The sequence below is a fragment of the Pagrus major genome, chromosome 21, assembly GCF_040436345.1.
Source record: "Pagrus major chromosome 21, Pma_NU_1.0".
NCBI lineage: Eukaryota > Metazoa > Chordata > Actinopteri > Spariformes > Sparidae > Pagrus > Pagrus major.
Window position 1 is genome coordinate 12,170,160 of NC_133235.1, and position 20,779 is coordinate 12,190,938.

The 20,779-nt window shown below is 41.2% G+C and overlaps 2 protein-coding genes across 2 annotated transcripts; both read left to right on the forward strand.

Moving 5' to 3' along the window:
* The first annotated feature begins 7,412 nt into the window (after window positions 1-7,412).
* LOC141016712 (uncharacterized protein CXorf38 homolog) lies at window positions 7,413-11,710 on the forward strand. The gene is made up of 6 exons (XM_073491234.1): window positions 7,413-7,665; window positions 8,900-9,034; window positions 10,073-10,195; window positions 10,823-10,972; window positions 11,082-11,327; window positions 11,424-11,710. The coding sequence occupies exons 1-6, from the start codon at window positions 7,462-7,464 to the stop codon at window positions 11,532-11,534; spliced, it is 969 nt and encodes a 322-aa protein (XP_073347335.1). The 5' UTR covers window positions 7,413-7,461; the 3' UTR covers window positions 11,535-11,710.
* Window positions 11,711-16,442: 4,732 nt separating this feature from the next.
* On the forward strand, window positions 16,443-20,127 carry LOC141017302 (SH2 domain-containing protein 1A-like). The gene is made up of 4 exons (XM_073491971.1): window positions 16,443-16,610; window positions 19,308-19,368; window positions 19,451-19,595; window positions 19,878-20,127. The coding sequence occupies exons 1-4, from the start codon at window positions 16,459-16,461 to the stop codon at window positions 19,919-19,921; spliced, it is 402 nt and encodes a 133-aa protein (XP_073348072.1). The 5' UTR covers window positions 16,443-16,458; the 3' UTR covers window positions 19,922-20,127.
* Window positions 20,128-20,779: the final 652 nt, after the last annotated feature.

Here is a 20,779-nt window from a genome sequence, read left to right on the forward strand (position 1 = left end):
GATCAAATTATTCCTGTAAACGCACTCTGGGGAACTTCTGTGTTGTGGTGAAAGCCGTTCATTAGTGTATGTCAGAGGACTCTATTCCTAAACTACCGTGAGCTGACGTTGATCTCTGTTAGCGGAGTGGAGAGAGGCACCGAGACGAGGCAAAAGGGCACATCCTTTGGACCATCACGGAAAATCTGACCTGAGTCCTTCACAAAGAAATCCACTGTCCAGCAGCATTAAACAACTTAAACCAATGTCCACAGGCTTGTATAGGCGACCAAGAGAGGCGGGAAGGACTCATTACAAAACCACTCACATATGGCCAATAAAAAAGTGATTATTAATACATGGAAATGGCTATAAATTGCTACATAGAGCTCCTTTAATCCTTATTTTCTTTTATGGTGCTTTAAGTATCATATATCGAGGTTAAAAGTGTTGGACCAAAGGAAAGCAGGCCCTAACGCTACAGAAACCGCTGTGTAGGAAGAATAAAGAGATACGAAGGCTGAGCAAGGATGTGATTCAGTTTGTAGAGGCATGCGGTTTGGTCAGCATGTGTTTTTATTCACAGCCAACTGTGAATGTGTTTGTTTTGGATGAGACTTATCGCATGTGTTTTTCTGCCTCATAAACACTATAAACACTCACAGGCCAAGTCACACACACACACCTACTCACACACCTCCGTCTTAACCGCACAGTTCTTCCAAGCTTGGCAAAATGCATTGATAAGCAAGTGCATCCACACACACACACACACACAACCACACATACTGCAGTGTGTGAAATTGGGTCAGCAGTGGAGAGTGGGCTTTAATGCTGAGCACATACGCTCTCTAAAACTGATCTGCATATTCATGTGGGTGGCTATCAAAGTGACACACACACAAGTAGACACGCACAGATACATGCACTCACATAAATAAGTACATGCATGTACACATTGGCCCAAACTTGTCCATCCCACACACGTGCCTGCATGCGCACATACAATCAAATGTGCGCACACACACACACACACACAGACAACAAAGCACAAAGAAAACCCTGAATCTCATGGATATTGCAACTGTCAGAGAGCCATGGGGGGCATTTATGTTCCACTCATTCTAATTCTGTGGCTATAATATGCGCTTCTTCCGCTTCTTGCACAACCATGTCAATCATTTTTCTCCCTTTCCGTTCACCTCTCTCCCTCTTTTCCCCTCTTTCCCCCGCTGGCAAAAGCAGAGACCATCTTTCAGAGCAAAGCAAAGTCCGGCTGATGTTGGCCGCCCACAGCAGGACAGCTCTCATTACTTCAGGACTTGTGAGTGAGTCGCAACATTGTCAGAAGTCTTAGAAGTTCTCACGCTGCTCCAAAAAGATATTCATGCACCAAAGACATAAAAAAAAAAAAATCACCATCACCAGTAATCATTGTGCTGAGGCGAGAGTTGGAGAAAAGGGAGGCCGAGTGAACGAGAGGTGTGAAAGAGAGGGCGATGGAGAGAGGATGGAGGGAGACGGAGGTGTCTCCCTAAGGATATACTCGTCAAAACCCCCTACTTTGCGTTTCTGACTTTTTCAGCGATGAACAACAGTTTTCTCTGACAAAGCATTTTCCTGCTTATTTGCAGACGGAGGGAGGAGACGGGGCTCAAGTTGGAACGTGAGAAACTGAAAGGATGTAACAAAGGATTCAGAGCCAGTAAGCAGATAGCTCTGAAGGCCGCTAGGGGCCGGGGAGAGGAGGGGGAAGGGTGGAGGGATGGGGTGGTGGTGGTGCGGGCTGGTGGTGTCTTTTGAAGAGAGAGATGGTAGGGGAAAGAGAAAGGAGGAGATGGAGAGAATGAGACAGTGTGAGAGAGTGTGTGTCTCCTGTGTATGTGTTTGGGGACCCACACAGTGAGGCCTGAGCATGTGATTTATTTCAGAATACTAATGTCTCTTTGATCTGCTCTGCTTAAAAGAAACACCCTGCTGGGATTGTGGGCACTCTCTCACATGCACACACACACACACACACACATACGCACACTCCATCACATGCACACAAATGCATATATGTATTTATACACACGCTTGCACCCATACATACCTGCGAGCACACACAGCCACATTAATATTGTTGTGTCCCCTCGACTGACTGCTGAGCACGGCTCATTTATGCACACACACTCACATACTCCAGGGCGTCTAATCTACTTTAACTATCGCCAAATCCATAGAGATCCAATTACAAAGATAGAGGGATATTTGTTTTTCTCTGTGCATCCTAAAAGACTAATTAAATTTTCATGTAAAGATGAAATTATTTGATACAACACAAATGTCTTTTCATTTTCATAATTGTAATGTAATGTTTTAATTGGGCTTCCTGTGACTGCTCCTGCCTGTTTCAGCTGCATTTTCTACGCCTGTTATCCTGCGCAACGGTGAAATCGGTCACAAAGAGAAGACGGTGACATACTCTATTTACCTTTCTCTCATCATTCCATCATTATTCCAAGTCAGGGTCACTGGGGCTAGAGCGTATCCCAGAATGCACTGGGCAGAGGCACAGTCGATCAAAGAACACAGGCAAACAAATGCTATGAGTATTTTAAGTCTGGTTGTTTGTCTTCTTCGTCTCTTCCCTCCCTGAACAAAAAGAATAAACTGCATTATTCTGTATAGGATCAGATATAATGCATGTTCTACATAGTCTAACAACAGGATATAGTGTGATAGAAAATAATATAACAATGTATTTAAAAATAATCTAAAATTGTACTTAATCACAGCTGCAAATATTCGGGCAAGGACATCGCCCATCAATCTGTGTTCATACATATTAACACACTACAACCCTCCACTGCAGATCTCTTTAAGTCTGTGTAAAGGAAACTACTGTAAACGGTGTAATACTGTCATGTGGCCTAAAACCGTTGTACTTTATTCCTTTATTTAAAAGGTGCAATATGTAAGAATTGGCCACCTATCAAATTCATACTCAAAACAAACAGGGGGCAGCATATCACCATATAACTGCTAACTGCTGCCAACTGTCACTGCTCTTAGCTAGTTAGCCTAGTTAGCTGTGCAGCTAGCAGTTTGGACTGGGAGCTTGGGCCAAGGATGTAACACTAAAACCTGGACACAGTGATGGCTTCAAAGCCTGCCGCTCTTCCTGGGGGCTTGGCTCTGGCACTAGGGGAGTGTTGGTGCTTCATACTGCTGCACGGGAGCTTTGGACTGGGAAGGGCCCCGCTAACGTTAGCATGTTGCATCAAAATGTCAAAACTGCTATTTATTCACATTATATTGATTATTTTAGTTAATCTTTAAACAGTTACAACTACAATTCTTACATATTGCACCTTTAAGGATTTTTTTTAGCAGGCGTGAAATCATGGCTCACACACACACACTGTATGCCACTGTATGGCTCCCCCAGCTGCATGTCGAAGTGTCCTTGAGCAAAATACTGAGCCCCAAATTGCTCCTGATGAGCAGTTGGCACCTTGCATGGCAGCCTCTGCCATCAGTATATGAAAGTATGAATGGGTGAATGTGTAGTAGGGTGAAGTGTTGTCAGTATCCTGGAAAAGCGCTCTAGAAATGCAAGTCCATTTACCATAACGTTATAAAAACTAGAGCGCATTAGCATCAGATTCTCCTGCTTGAGTTCTAGTTAATACACTATACACACTACAGTTTGCTAACTATCCCCCAAATGCACCTTCCCTGAATGCCAGAACAGCTCGGTCACCTTATTTAAATCACATTTATATTACTGGGTCTCTTATGGTCAGATGAGACCAAAATAGATCTTTTTGGCAACATGCATCAAAGGTGACTTTGGTCCAGACAGAAAGATGGCCAAACAGAAAAGCAACCAACTGTCAGTAGGTGGTGGATCTTTGATGTCGCAGTGCTGTTTTTCTTCCGAAGGTCCTCGAAGTCTTTTTAGGATACATGATATCAGGAGGCTGAAAGTGTGCCGTGGTTGAACAAGGATCTGAAGCACACCTAAAACTCTACACAAAATCAAGATTCAGGTTCATCAATCACAAAAAAAAGGTTTAGCTGTGGCCATCATAGCCCCTCGACCTATACCATCCCCTGTGGGATGAGCTCAAGAGGAGAGTCCTTTAGCATCGCCCTCAGGATCTGAAGGATCTGGAGAGATTCTGTGTGGAGGAATGGTTTCATATTGCATGCCTTACGTTCACAAACCTCATCACGCATTATAGGGGAAGACTCCAAGCTGTTATCTATGTCACTCCAATTAAAGGTGAGACTTGTGTGAATATTTTAAATGAAAGATCATGAGGGGAAAGACAATAAAGACACTGTGATCTCGTTTTGTTCATTTTCTACTAAAGGGTGCCAATAATTCTGGAGGGCACTGCATTCCAGTCTGGACCAAAGTTGTTTTTCAAACTGGCAGTGCCCTCCCTCAGGGTCTGCTGCTGGCGTAGCTAATTACCTTCACTGTTGTTCTATTCAATCAGATTCATTTAAACATAATGTGAACAAAAAGCTCTCTGTGATGAGTCATTTCAAAGTTTAATGGCTACCCGACAGTTTTGTGTCTATTTATTGCAGTCTGGACCAAAGTGGTGGTCCAACTGATCGACAGGAAAACATTACCGTCAGTAATCTGGCTACAAAAGGATTAGATATTTGATTACAATTCATTTTAAATGGGCAGCTCTGTCACAAAGCTGTTTTTCTTTTGATTCTGTAAGGGGCACAGCTGGATAAGGTTTTATTTTTCTTGTGAGCACCTCCTGTGCTTCCACTCATCACCTGCTCTCTCTCTCTGCCTGCTTCCTCCTGGGTCTGCTGGCTAGACGCTCGGAGCGGCCTCCACAGCTGCGGTGGACTGGGGTGTTCACAAGATAAGTTAGCATCTCATAAAGACGACTGTCGGTGTCGAGTTGCAGAATGTGGCACTGTAGTCCTGGGAAAAATTAATATTGAATTGTGGTATACTGAGTGTGTTGCAAATTGCATTTAAGAGCATTTTTCTTGTGATTTCCTGTTTCAATAATTGTCGCTTTGTATAATAAATGTGCAACTTCCCCTGGTGTGCTGTCTGTTTGCTCGCACTGAGGTGCTCTACCAAGAGGGAAAAGAGCACTATTCTTTAAGGGTACTGTACCACCTGATACCAAAATCTGACATTTACTGTTGATGTTGTGGAAGTTGTAAATAGCTGAGGAATGATTGTGCAGTGAGACTGCTGCAGGGTAAGGAAATAACTTGATGTTGTTGTTGGTTTGGACAGTTTTCTGCAGCAATGAGAAAAATACACCGCCAAACACATCAGACCCAGAAATGGATGGTGCATTGTCAATAGCTTTTTTAGTGTATTTTCTTTCAACAGTTTCTGCAAGTTCCCACTGCTCAGGCTTGAAATAGGTGGCGGTTAGTGTAGCCTCCCTCCTCCTGCAAGCCCCGAGTCTCAGTTGATACATGGAATATGTCAGAAACTCCAGCTCCTCCCTGATGAACACCTCCAGCAGCAGCCTCCGGGACGTCAGCGCATGCAGCTGCTGGCCCGGCTCTTCTGGGTTTTCCTCCCCTCGTCTTCACAGCAGACAGCAGATGTAGCAGCTTGGTGATGCCACCTCTCATAAGGGGCTGCCTCAGGGTGGCACGATGCACCAACTCCAGCGGGTTATGAAATCAGATATGATGAACAAAGGTGTCGATGATCTCACCTGCTCAGACCCCAGCAGATAGCAGCTTCTTAAAATTAAATCAAGTGCAGTAAGTATAATGAGGTTTTCATAATCTTCGAAACATTGATTGAAAGCAGCTCAAATCTTTATTTTTACTCAACATTAGATCAAATGACTGTGTAATGAAGGGTGTCGCCAGAGTGACAGGCTCATTTTCTGAATTTTCACCAACTCTGTGGTCCCCAACGTCTGTAAACAGATATCTAAATGTAAAATCCTTTAATAAAGGTTGAAAGGTATCGTTCAGTTCATCCTAAAATAAAATGAAACTAACAATCTGAAACCGTCTACATGCCTACATATCATTAGATGTAGTTAGAAAATAAAGCGAGAAAATAAATAATATAAACTTCCTATTTTCAGTCATGAAGTCCTCGGCCAGCCTTTAATAGTCTGCACATATATCAACAGATGTATATAATGTAGTGGATTTAAAGGTCCTGCATGGAGGATTCAGGAGCACCTAGCTGTGAGGCTGCAGATTGCAGAGAACTGAGTTCCTTCTAGAAGATTCACTTCTAGATTTTAAAAGTTAAAAAGTCAAATTTTTGAATTTGAATTAACGTTAACTTTGGCGTACTATGACTTTTTCTTATCAGCACTTCTCACTTGCCAGTACTCTTTTCTTCCCTCCCCATATCACGCCAGGAAGCACAGCAAAACCCACCGATGAGCTGCGGGCTTCCTTGTGGCACCTATGTTAACCGTTTGGGCTGTTCCGACAGAACGCTCTGCGCCCGGCGCGCCTTGGTGGCCGACTCGCATCCTGCAGCGATCCATTCGGTGTCTGTTGTATTTCCTTCATCTGGTAAGAAAACACACTGATAATGTATAATAAATAGTGTCAGTGTTCGTTGTGGTCCTTTTAACTTCATTGTTGGAAAGGAAGCAACATCCTGCTTATCCAGGAACACATAAAAGGCCATATGTTAGGAATTCATTAGGTTATTATAAAGATCAGCCTAATCAGAAAAGAGCAGAGGAGAAGACCTGACCAGCGAGGAGAAATATGCTATAGATTTTCCTAAATCCTACACAGTGGACCTTTAAAAAAGGACCAGATAAGGAGTTCTGGGGGCCGATATATTTGCCTTTACGTCGGCCCCCAGAATCCGTAACTCTGCCCCTGTATCGCTCTAACGCACTCACAGTCTCAGCTCTACGGAGCACAAAGAAAACTCAGAAAAATGCATGAATCAGCTCCTGCAGTTTCCTGAGAATAAAAGGTGGTGGGTCAAACCTGATGGCCGTCCTGAGAAGTTGGTACACCGCACACAGGAGTTGCTTTGCTGCTTGGAGCTGCACCCTCGCTCTCCGGGTCAAACATGCCCTGACACCACTCCTGGACAAGCAGGTGCAGGTCAGCAGGCCTCACCCTGAGGCCCACGGGCTTCTTATGGACACACAGCAGCCAGCTGATGCGACCGAAGCCAAGCTGTTTTAAACAATCTGAGACTAGTCTGAAGTCGTGGATACATCCCACTGGACCCAGGTGTAACCACGGCAATTTACAGTGGTGTCTCACGGCTCTGCAGGCTGTGAGAAGTGAGGTAGTTTATTTAAAGCTTTCTGCCGGCATCAGCACACCCGCCTCGTCCTGACACCAGCAGAGAGCAGCGCCATTGCAAAGCAGACAGCGCCATCTGGTGGCCGCCGTGTTGTCAGCACAGAGAGGGCGGGGCCTGGCGGGAGCGCTTTGTCTGGACCTGCTCAGGCTCTTTGTTGTGTTTCCCAGCGGAAAGTAAAAGCCGACATGGGCCTGGAGGAGCTGGGAGCTCGTCTCAACGACAGAGGGTATACAAACTGGCTGAAGGCAGGCCGGTGTCTGGCCTCCCTGAGGGACGGTCTGCACCCCTTCACCGACCAACACATGAGAGCTTTCCACAGAGAGCTGCTCAATGGAAACACCCAGCTGAAGAAACCCTGCCAGACTTCATGCAGACCGAGCGGGACTAAGGTCAGATCAGTTCAGTCTGTCGCTTCTGTTCAATCTGAGTGAAACTGTTGTTTCTGTGGCACTTCACTGACCTCATGTCGCATCACACTGGGGCTGACAGAGAGACTGCGATACTTATTTCTAGTTTACCAGCAGTAGAGAAGTTTTCAGATCACTCGCGAAAGTGAAAGTACTTTGAAAAATACTCCACTAGTAGTAAAAGTAGTGCTGCACTGAAAACCTCACTTAAAGGGGCACTATGTAGTTTCAAACTTAAGTTTTAATATTTACAATATTAATAAGGTAATAATGCAAACCTCAGAACACTGTTAGAAGCTAGGAAGGTGGCAGGGTCCGCCACATATAAACAAAGTAACACAGTATGAAGTTGTGTTGTCCTTTAAGATCAGTTTGTTTATTCATTTTATTCAGTCGTGAAAACAAAGAGAGTTTAGAGAGATTAGAGTTTGTATTTAGGCTTAAAACTTCTGATTTCCTCTGCAAAACTACCTTTCATCTATGAAAAGTAGAACTTAAACTTGAACTTAAATACATTTAAGTTAATTTGTGTAAATGATTGTAACAGGAATAAATGTATTGTCTTCATTTGAACTACAGCACACACAACAAGATATTACAATAACCTCAATTGTTTATGAAATAAAGTTACAACATGCTGATGTTTAAAGTGCTATTAAATAAATCAACCTCAAATGCTACAGGGGTATTTTATAAAGGATTCATTGATAGAAAAGTTTGCAAAAAATGTGTTAATTGGCTAATATTTGTTCAGAGGCAGCTGTCGGCTGCTAAAATTATTAACAGAATGTCAAGAAATTAGAGCTTTGATGTTATGTTTAAGTTAGCATGCTAACCAGCTGACCCCAGCCCCGAGCTCACAGTCCGGACCGTTAGCTGCAAGGCTAACTGAGCTAACTAGCAGCAACAGTTAGCAAGTTAGTTAGTTTCTTGAGAGGTATGCTCCCCCCTATTTGTTTGCTATATGAATTTGAGAGTTGGCAGATTCATTCACATTTCACCTTTAATCTGTCAGTTTATCAGGGGACAGAAAGGGTTTGAAACATCCTAATCTGGAAAGTGTGATTACCTTGAATTTATACTTAGTAGTACTGTACTGTAAACGTACTGCAACTGTATTATAGGTGACCTTCAATCACTATATTTCCCATCTATTCTCACTATAAACTGTAACTTATGTTTGTGTGTGTGTGTATGTGTGTGTGTGTGTGAGCAGCTTTCCCATCCATGCAGGACGTGTTCTGAGTGGCAGGCGGTGATTCTGAGACACCACAATCAGCCTAACGTCACAGTTTACTGGGACAACTGTTCCCCTCCCAAATGGAGAACAGACCACTGGGAACTGGCGAAGGTAGTCCACGCACACATTCACCAAACTTTCATCTGCCACGAGGAGCGTTTAGTATCATCAGACCTTCACCTCATTATGAATGATACATGAGAACTGAAAAAACAGACAAACACTGGCCTTTATCTTCTTTATTTTAGAGCCCGACGGATATGCAGTTTTTTGGGCTGATGCCAATACCGATAATGGGGAGTAAAAAATTCCAATATCGATATGTCGGCCAATATACACACAGTTTTTGCACAGTGAAAACTCAACTGTGGTTTTCAAATACTTATGATACAAATATGTCATAGAGGCAGGATATTTTACAGTTAATTTTCTTGGTACTTCACTCTAAGCATAATAAATATAAATCACCTGAAGCATCGTTTCATGCACTGTGCTCTTCAAAAACCAAAAGTTTTCATATAGGCCGATATCAACAACATATTCACCAATACCGATGTAGCTGTGATAGGCCAATATCAGCTGATAATACTGGCCAACCTGTGTATCGGTCAGGCTCTAATACAGATATTGGATAAATGGTTGAAACATCCATCTTCTATCAATCCAGGTGATAGAAGTAAGACAATTTCTGGATCAGTGTGTCTTATTTAAAAAAAATATTGTAACAGTATCCACGTTTTATGTTGCTGATGGTGTTAAACTGCATTTATTTTAATATACCAGTTTAATATTGAACAACACATTTGGAACATGGCACGTGGCTTCTGACGGGGTACTTGGGCTCATCTGACAGGACTGTGGGATGTAATTAGACCAAAATAAGGCTGGAAGTTAAAGTTTGAAAAGTCATTGATACTGCATGTAAAGCTGACAAGATTAAACAAAAACCTATCTTTCATTAATGATGGCTGCATTCTATTTAGGTGAGCTTGTTTCATGGCTCTGGTGTTGTGCATGCTCACTCACTGACAAGGGACACTTAATAGAATGGAGCCATTGTGAACGTTATTGGTCTTATTGAGTCTAATAAAAAGTCTCTCCCTCTGTATATATGTGTGTGTGTGTGTGTGTGTGTGTTTGTGTGTGTAGGCCTACATGCCACGGGGTCAGGGGAAAAAGACGGCTGCAGACAAATGCGATGCCTCTGCTCTGCTCAACCTGATCAACTTCTGTGATCGTTTCAAGTCTGTGGACCTAAAATGCGTGAGAGAGGTAAACGTTCATGTTGTTCTAATTTGGGCATGCCAGGCTACTTCTGGTCAGTCAGTCTGTTATGAAATATATCCTTCACAGAAGACCAGGGAAATGTTTTTAATGTATAATGGAACATGAATAAGTACATCAAACAAATATTAAAAACTGTATTAGATTGAACCGGATCTTCCCGTATTTAATATGTACCATCATTGAATCATATCAAAGACCATGAATCTAGATGCGTATCAGATCATCTTTTGAGGGAGAGATGCTCACCCCTAGTGTGAGCGTGTGCATGGTTCTGTTTTATAAATCTCCCTACAGAAAAATTCACAGTTGATACGTGCGCCTCAGTCAACGTCTGGGAGTTTAACTATTATCTCTATGTGAATTAAAATGATTTGACCTTTAGCATAAACCTTTTTAAGCAATTTTAAAGGACTATGAAGATCAGTTGCAACTTTACAATAAACAATTGCTTAATAAATGGTTTGTCAACAGTCAAATAACTATAAAAACTATAAACTTACCATTTATTAATGATGGTTCATGAAATGTTACCTATAGCAAAAATATTTAACGATTTATTTGACGATGTTCTGTAATGTGTGTGTGTGTGTGTGTGTGTGTGTGTGGTTCCAGGTGATCCGTTACAGGAATGAGTTGATGCATTCTTGTGAGTTCCATGTGCCAGATGAATGGATGAGGCACTACCAGACCGCTCTGAAAAACCTTTTGCGGCAGTTCAGCCAGGTACCACAGATGGCAACAGTTGGCCAGCAGATAGAAGAGGTGAGCGTGTGTGTTTGTATTTGTCCAGAGTGTTGAAGCTCTTCAGTCCCGGCTGCATCAGTGTTGTTTTGCGTCACAGTTTGTGTGCATGTGCATTGTGTTTGTACAGATGCTGACCGTCGATTTGTCGATATGTGTCTCCGGTTTGGACCAAAGGGATTCTGCTCTCCGTGATGGATTAGAGTGTGATACCGTCAGCCAATGGCAGATCAGCGCCGGTGCAATAAGCCAATGGGAGGCTGAGTTGCTACGAGAGAGGCTGCAGGAGTTACTGCATGCTGCCACTGACGATGATGATGATGATGATGATGACAATGATGATGATGATGGTGATGATGATGATACAAAGACACGGGTGAGAAGAACAAATACAGATGTTTGGGTGCACTTCGACATAACACACACAAAGAAAATTGTTACATGACTTCAGCTGACTGTGTCTCTTCCTCAGGACACTGAACAGTTGAAGAGGCTGGGTGGTTTCCTGCGGGCCAACACAGATCTGGCTGCGAGGTTTTCTGCAGAGCTCCAAGCCATCAACTCACTGCAGGCCAGAGATTAACAGAGAAGGACGAGGTGACAGAAAGGATGGGGAGCTACCTGTGCACTACGTCTTATTGTTTACTATAAAAATGTGTCAAAGTCACAGTCAAAGCAGATCAAGTGACATTTTTTTATTTGCATATAAATATATAGTATTTTATTGAAGATGTAAATTAAAACATCTGAGGAAATCCATCGACTTGCTTCTGATTGACTGATTTATAGATCCTTATTTTAGTTGTTGTGTAAAGATCCACCCAGGTGCTTAAACAGCCACAGACTCGTCTGAACAAGGTGAGTATTAATTATTATTAATGTCCCTGCTGCCACTGGCCTTAGAAATAACTCTGTGTGATAGTGTTGTTTGTCTGATTGTTGTGTCGCTAAAACAAATTACCTTTTATAAAGACACCTTCAACCTTGATTTCTATGCTATACCTTCTCAAGTGTAACTTTAACACACTTCACACAGGCTACTAACAAGTGGATGCATTCATGTGCAGGCAGAAATGTGGAGGTACTTTTATTTACTTTGTATCCTCGGTATAGCTTCATCTATTACAATGCACCATATTTCATAAGGGGATTACATATAAAATATGAATCTGTAGTGTAACTTGTGACCATTGGTATTAACAGCAGCAGAGTAAAATGTCCACTATTCCCTCTGAGTTGTTGTGGGATCCAAGTTAAGTAGCATAAAAAGGAAACATTCAAGTGAAGCGGCTCAAAATGGAGGCTCTTCAGGAGTTTGCTGCAGAAAGTCACAGGAATTGGCCAAAATGTGTTGTAGGTTTTTTTTGCCTTAGGAAACGGCTGGTGCCATTCATCGACGAGCAAACTGGACTTTTCCACAAGAACCTGCTCAATAATGCGACTCAAATCCGTGTGCCAAGAAATGATATTTCCAAAACTGGACAAGCTTTGAGGGCTTTGAAAAGTTACACAAGGCAGAAACACGTGTCTCAGCTGCAGCCGAGTGTCAAGTGAAGTTTTCTCGGAAAGAGTCAAATAAAAGTGGGCTTCAAAGTTTATTTTTACGTTAAAGAAGTATGGTCTTTACAGGAGAAGGAGAAATGAGCAGAGAAAATTGAATAAGTGCTGTGGACTGCATTTGTCTTTTGGGAGCACCTGGGGTTTTCCATCAATGCACAGCTGGTTGTTACAGTGTTTAAGGGGCTCTATGTAACAATTTGTATGAATTAAAATATATTAATCACTTTGTTTTTTAGTTGTTCAGTGCTGCTGGACTGTGGGTTTCTTTGTAAAGGACTCTGGTCTGATTTTCCATGACAGCCCAAACAATGTAATGCCTTGTCTCAGTGCCTCTCTCTGCTGCAACAGTTCGGGAGGCGCGGGGTAATTGTAACATCTCAAATTGCACCAATCAGAAACAAAAGAAAAGCAAATGTCCCATACAAGTCCAATTCTTTCTGCATGAAACTCATTTTTAGTAAGAATGTCATTTTTTTCCTTCTTTAGTATTTTCCTGTGTTTAACCTTTAATCTATCTCATTCTAACGGCCATTTTGTTGTTTAGCTTCAGTGTTCGTAGCCAGCAGGGAGGCATGTGACATGGGCAGCACGGTTGGGCCCAGCAGAGTGGTGTAGTAATGAGTCCTAATAGCCGGAAATCATATAATTCTTTTGCACTTCCGGTTCCCTCGTCTCAAAGTCAGTGAGTCTTTTGATTTGTTTTTTTGATTAAACACCTCAAATAAGGTCAAGGTCTGTGGTTACCACAGGCTTAAGTATTTACACTGAAAGATGGAAAGACATTTAAAGGCCCAGTTCATGTTTATCTTTTTGCAAGTTTATCTATTTACTGGATTGTCTCCAGTCCTTTTCACCTCCTTTCAGCACAGAGAGAGGTCCATAATGAAACTTGCAGAGCGCACTAAAACCTCTGCGTGGCTTTTATCAGCAGAGGTGCACACACAGCTCCAACATCACAAACCAACTTCATGTATTTTGCCTCTTTTACTTCTCTGTAGTATCGCATCTATAACTCATAGCCTTGAGGAAGCATGAAGGAAACATACTCTTACTCTTGGCACATAATGTGGCCAGGTATTTGCAATTTCACAGTTTAATGTGCGTATGTATTGTGCTCTTTAACCGTAGGAGGGCATGGCTCATCAAATGGTAATGTTAGCTAAGAAGTTGTTGAAAGCTAACATCAGCCAATGAGTTATCAAAAATGTTTTTTACCTTCAAATATGGCCAAATGTGGCTCCAGATTTTCAATATCTATCATATTTTACGTCGCCGATCAATTGAGAAGCTATAAAATCACAACAGTTTGTCAGATTACCTTTTTTTGTACGACTTGCAACCTGGAACACAGCAGTATAACATTATCCCAGCATTTAAGCGTCCCACCCTGAGCGTGACCCTACTGTGTCAGTAAGGTCTATTAAGGGAACTTAGGATGTTATCACCATTTTGTATCTTGACAATACAATTCAATAGGCGCTTGCTTTTGGCCCCTGGCCCACCATGAAGTTTTAGTTTTGGCCCTCAAAGGCAAAAAGCCTGGGCAAATGTTTATATTGATTTATATTGATTCTGAATCCTTGAAAGGCTTTCCGTTCCCTCCGGCAGTGCCTGCTCTCCTGTCTATGGTCAGAATTAAATTAACTTTAGCTGTTGTGCTTAACACACAATACACAAGGCTTGTCACTGTATATTTATCTTTAAATAAAAATCTGAAATGTTACACCCTCAGTGTTGTGTCAATTTTTCCCCATGGTATGGAACATGGTACTGAGTATCGATATTTTTTTCAAGGTATTGAACTGAAGTTACAAACTCCACTATCGTGACAACACTACTGTGAACTGTAGAGTCCCTAGTCTGGCATCATCAGACCAACTTGGAAGTGCGAATTAGTCTGGAATGTCTCGGTTGGGCAAAATCCACAGGCACAGAGCAATGCGGAAGAAAAGACATGAGTGTTTTTCTTCATTTCTGTCTTTGAAAGCGTCAGAGGGAGGACAAAGTTCAAGTGCTGCCTGAGAAGATGATGCAACAGACACATGTCACACCCTGCCAACAACATTTATGCACAGTAAGGGCAAATGTCCGACATGAAGTAGATTAAATAATGTTTCTTCAATAGTCCCTAACAGATATGAAGTTGTTTGGAGATATCTGTCGTCACTGTATGATGTTGCTCAACTGCTACTTAAAGGTGCTCACTGTGAATACAGGCACTAGATCTATAAACTGTAAACTTTGTTTGTTCATTTATATGTCAAGAGGTTGGAAAGACACTGTTATGGTGACCGTAGAGGATATTTGATTGTAATGTTGGGTCACTGAATGCAAATCTCACTTAAAGTCAATTGAGAGACAGTTCTCTCAGACCGCAACAGACAGACACAGAGACCCTTCACTGGTGACCATGTGCTCTAAAGTCTGCTTCACCAGAGTCAATGTGCAAAATGCTCGTTGCCACAAGTGCAACAAGTCTTTTGCATGGCGAAAATACAAGCAGTCGTTCTAAACATCTGGAGATTCTGGATAAGGTTCTGGATTGATTCTAGAGATTGTGGATGAGAGTCAGACCTTCTGGAGAATAAACACCTGGAGTCACTTGGGATTCTGCTCTGATCCTGAGAGCTCAGAGATTACTTTCAAACTTTTTGGATTAGAAAGAGGATTTATCTTCACTCCTGTATGTCAACCACAGAACTGACCTCCATTTGTAGGTGTTAATGCTGTAAACTGTAATGATGACTGCTGACTGGAGCTGGAGGGGAAATGTAGGCTATTTTACTTCATGAGGGGAAAAGAACAGAGGGTACCAGAGTCTCTGGTGAGGAGGCTGCTGAATCCACCGAGAGTTGTCCTGAATTTAACCACACAGACACACATACGTCAGTGTATGCCAGCTAGCTAACAGTCACCAGCCAGCAAGTTCATTTTTGATTTTAGCTTAGGCTAATGCTAACATTAGCTATCGCTAAGGAAAACACAATCAGGACATCCCTACAATTATCTCATTAGACAGTTTTAACAATGTCACAAATGCAAATTTCGAATTAAATGAAGGTAAATAGGGGGGAAAAAGATGGTAACTTGTCTTCTGGCAATACATTTTAAACTAAAAATACAACATTAGACAAAAACAATGTGACTAATATCAGTGAAATGATATGTTTATTCAGTCATGAAAACAAAGAAAGTTTGTTAATTTCATTTGTTTAGGCATAAAAAAAATCCATCAAGGAAGATCTTTCTCAGCTGATTAAAATTTCTCCCCCAGAACTACATAGTGCACCTTTAAGTATTTTCTCGAGTAAATGTTCTTAAATTTGTAAACAGTCTGGTGACAGTATCCAGTTAAACCACAGCTTAGATGTCTTTGTTTTTGTAAGCGTGCTGTTGGGTTTGCTGGTGGTAAATGTGGGGACATTTGTGCATTCACGCTCATTGTCCTCTGTGTTGTGAGTTTGTCATATACCACGTTCATACAGCTGATGAGTCCAAATGTACGTGGATTTGTAGAGAAGGTTGTGGAAATACAATTTCTCTTGAAATATGTGAGTTGCAGCCGAGTTAATTTGATGGAACAAAACAACATTTCATGTTTACACACACAGGAGATCAGAAGGCAAAATGGTGGAGCGGGTCAGAGAGCAGGACTGAGGGATCATTAGTTTTTTTATAAGGGTATTCTTCTGTTTTGTGACTTGTAAAAGAAACCATATTAAAAATGCACCATGTCAACAAACACAAAAACAAAAATGTACTTTCACTTTCCGACAGATAAAAGCCATCTTTCAGTGCACAACATGTGAGCTGCAGCTGCATGACAGAAAAGTGTGAAAACCAGAAAAGCTTTTCCTGCCTGATATACTTTCACACACTCTGCTGCCACAACCTGCTGCACCCTCGGCCACTCTGCACACAAGATGGGCGCCTGCCTCTGAGGCAACATGGAGAGTGAGGGGATGTTGGTCCGGTCTATTTACTACGGGAGAATTGGAAGCGAGGCCACAGAAATGCTGCTGGAGAGGTTTGGACATGAGGGCAGCTTTCTGCTGAGGGACAGCGAGACTGTGCAGGGGGCCTACTGCCTGTGTGTGAGGTGAGCTGTGAGTGGCGAAGTGGTACAAACTGGACCAAAAGTGACATTTTTCATGTACTTCTTTTGCACCTTTGTGTGTGTTTGTTGCCGGTCTTCTTTTAAGTGGTGGTGAAGTGAGACTTAAGCTTTACCGCCGAGTTAAGCTGAGAAACCTAGCTAAAGGTGCTAATGTGGGGCTTTTACATGGTATTTCCTCTAAGTCTGTACATCATAGCAACATTTTTTAATAGAAATTTGTATTTGAATTGTAATTGTATTAATAATTGGTATTTTTGTGATTTTCAGTGAATTACAGGCAATGAAAAAGGCTCAAAAACGAGTTGGGATTAATCCACCTTATGTTTAAACAGACTGTAATATAGTTTAATTTCATAACTGTATTGTTTGTGTATAAATGGTGAAACAATACTTTTGTTTTTTACAACCTTGAACTCCTCCCTACTAATATTTTAAGTAAAAAGTACTAAACTTTTGTACATTTTTATGGGCGCCTGTGTCATTTTTCTTGTATTTTGGGTTCCTTACAGAGTTTGTGAAAGTGACAGAGTGAGAGGTCAGACTTAAAGCTGAGTTTGTGCTGACAAAATGACACAATACATGTGGTGTACAGACAGCTTAGAAGGTGTTCAACAAAGGCAGACAACAAAGTATAGAGGGTCAGAAACCATTTGAACAGAAGAGTGAAAGAGAATGAATATTGAGTGTGAGTATAATTAGACCGATCTGAAACTAGACAGCGGCCATCTGTTTTTTTGTCTTAATGTATTTGAAGCCATCTCTTTTACAGTAAACATGTTGCGGTTGACAAATTGTACGACAGTAAACCTCAATGTGTCAACACGAGTAAAAAGACCAAACATTAAAAATAAAACCAAGCAGAAATAACAAGAAATCCAAATCTACTGTATTTTCCCTTTTAGTTCAGCAGAAAGCTAAAACATGCACCATAAATACTGACAGTGATGGAAGAGGTGATGGGAGGTCCTTTACTGGAGTCAAGGTAGCAGTACCACACGGAAAACCTGCGCACCTAGTCTTGCATTTAAAATCAGCAAAATGTATTTAAAGTATTAAATTACTCAATAAGCAAAATAACTCAATTTAAAGTTTATGATATACATATTGTTGTAATTTTGCTCCTGATTCATCACCGTCTTTACGATGCATCTATAACAATACATGTTTTAAAGGGGCTCTGTGGAACTTCTGCATTGTGCTGGAGACCGGTCCATTAGTTCATGTTATTGAACTTGGATATTGAAAGTATATAAAGTCACATCCTTTGGACTGTCGTAGAAAATCTGACAGATAGATGATAGAAATCCACAGTCGAGCAGCTTTAAACAACTTAAACAAATCGCCCACAGGAAAGTAGGAAACAGAGAGAGGCGGGGAAGGTCTCATTTTCATGTCACGTTACGATCTGCTCACATATGGACATTAAAAAAAGTGATTAATACATGTTAATTACTACAAATTGTTACATAGCCCCTTATAAAAACTAGCAAAATGTTTGACATTTAAATCTTTATCTAAAAAACTAGAAATGTAGTAAAAAGTACAATATTTCCCTCTAAAATGAAGTGGAGAAGTATAAAGTAGCATAATTCGGACATTTTCAAGTGAAGTGCTGTAACTAAATACATTTACTAAAGTACTGTACTTAAGTACAATTGTGAAGTATTTGTACTTTACTTGAGTATTTTCATTTTCTGCTACTTTATATTTCCTCTCCACTACATTTTAGAGGCAAATACCTTACTTTTAACTCACTACATTAATTTGATAACTTTAGTCTCTAGTTACTTTTCTGATTACAGGCTGCATCAGAGCCAAATTAGTGCATTTTTTAAATTAATTTAGTTTATCAACAATCAGACAAAAACAAAAAACCCTGAATCGGACAGTCAGAAAAATGCTCAATATTGGATCTGACAGTTGGCCGGGCCGATAATCGGTCAACTCATGTTATACATTTATTTACATACATGTAAATAAATGTATAATTTACTTTTACTTGTACTTTTGATATTTAGTTACATTTAATATCAGATGCTTTAAGACTTTTACTCAAGTACTATTTGTATGTGTGACTTTCACCTTTAAAAAAAAGTCTTATTTTAACACAACTTTTACTCAAGCATGACTTTTGGGTACTTTTTATACTGTATATACCTCATATACAGTACTGCACATATGTATGTAAGTACCGTAAGTAAATGTACATACAAATTACATTCCACTGCTGTGTACTGCGGTCTACTCTGACAATATAACAAAAATAACTTCAAAAATGCTCAATGAGTCATCCTGTAGTTTAGATAATAAGAATTACAGTCATCTGCCAGAAAAGTCTTTCCTATTTGCATACTAGTCGCAATTTCTTTTTCAATTTTGGAAACACATTGACATTACTAATTCACATATATATATTTTTGAAGAATATACAGAATAATGTATAACAAAAGCATGTGAAAACTAAGAAAAAAGTGAGATTGATTGCCCTGTAAAAAGATTAGTGAGGACTAACTGAGGTCTGGTTTCACCCCGATTGTGTCAATTAGAAAGCCGAAATCAGTTTCAGTCTTCTCTTTCCAATTTAGTCATCACTTTGGAACATGTGCGTACGCTCGCGCCATTTCCGACTGACTCATTCCCAGCAAATCAATCAAATTTCTCAACTTTTGTGTTTTGCAGGAAAGCTCCGTTTGTGCACACCTACAGGCTCGTGCACTCTGCTGACGGCTGGTGTCTGCAGGTGGGTGATCGTGTCTACACTCACACACACACACACGCACACAAGGATGTTATTTATGGTTTCCTGTGTGTGTGATCAACAGGTTTCAGGAGTCAGACTGCACAGTTGTGGGACTCTTGAAACACTGATAGAGAGCTACAGAAGGGTTGCGGCCTCTCATGTCAGTATACCCCCACTCACAGATCCACTGGACAAAACACGGCTACAACACATGAGCCCGGGACAAGGTATGACACACACACACACACACACACACACACACACATAGTACTTTCCTTTGTCAAGTTGGCTGTACGGAATGTGAAAATAATTATCCTGGAAAGGACGATAAAATCTAAAACATCCTGAAATATTCCCCATGGCAAAATCTAGTCCACGCACTCACACATAGGTCAGAAACGCACACAGACACACACACAGTGAGCTCAGTGTGTGTCTTGATGGTTGTGGTGCATTAATGAGTCACTTTCCAGCTGCTCACTCAACTTTAACAATGGTGTCCTCCACAGAGTTTGTCTACATGGAAACATGCGGCAGCAGCTCTGTCTGTTGAGGCCAGGCCTTCAGCCTGCGAGACCAACGCCATTGACCAGGTGGACAGAGAAGATCAGAAACGCAGACTGTGCTTATTACTCGACATGATTACAAAAAAGATCTACAATTCCAAGATTTATTTAACCATGTACTCCGCAGACTTTGAAATTTTTTTTGGTGTCCAAGTTAGTGTGGGAACTCACAAAATAAATTCTGTGCAAATACACCAAACACTATCTCTTGCTGTGGTTTCATTTCGACAAACCTGTCACCCACATATGCGGTCTGTCACGTGTGTGTTTGTGTGTGTGAGAGGCTGCGTTCACCTGTTCGGTCGTCTGTGGTGCTTTGTGTCACAAAAAATATTTTACCTCCTTGTGGTCATGTATTATATTTGTTTTATTACACACAGATGGAGCCGATGTGTGTTTCTGCTTTATATCAGCTTGGGGAAGTCACACTACAGTCACACACTCGTACAGTAATCAGTGTGATCAGTGTGATCTGTCTGATGTTTGTGGTTTGCCTGCCATCTTTTATCTTATCCGAAGTCACTGTCACAGCACAGGAAACGGAAAACAAAAAGGCATATGAGAAAATCTATTGCGGGCACACTCATTTCACCACGTGAATTTATTTATTCATTTTTGCAACACGAAGCTCTTTTCAGTCGGTGGCAGTACCCAACCTACAAGCTGGCTGTCAGGCCTGACAACAAGCTCGTCTTTTACAGATCTCAACCTGGTATCAAATGCGAATAAATAAAACAGCCAAAATGTGAACATAAATATCTAAGCTAAAGAGCTAAAGTTAGCAGTTTGTGGTTTCCCTGATGATATGCTGCCCCCCTTTTGGTGTATGTGTATGAATTTGACAG

Coding starts and splice junctions, on each gene's coding strand:
- LOC141016712 (XM_073491234.1), top strand. CDS start 7,462: ATGGGCCTGGAGGAGCTGGGAGCTCGTCTCAACGACAGAGGGTATACA. Junction 10,973..11,081: donor TTGGCCAGCAGATAGAAGAG/GTGAGCGTGTGT, acceptor GTGTTTGTACAG/ATGCTGACCGTCGATTTGTC. Junction 11,328..11,423: donor ATGATGATACAAAGACACGG/GTGAGAAGAACA, acceptor TCTCTTCCTCAG/GACACTGAACAGTTGAAGAG.
- LOC141017302 (XM_073491971.1), top strand. CDS start 16,459: ATGGAGAGTGAGGGGATGTTGGTCCGGTCTATTTACTACGGGAGAATT. Junction 16,611..19,307: donor GCCTACTGCCTGTGTGTGAG/GTGAGCTGTGAG, acceptor TGTGTTTTGCAG/GAAAGCTCCGTTTGTGCACA. Junction 19,596..19,877: donor ACACATGAGCCCGGGACAAG/GTATGACACACA, acceptor TGTCCTCCACAG/AGTTTGTCTACATGGAAACA.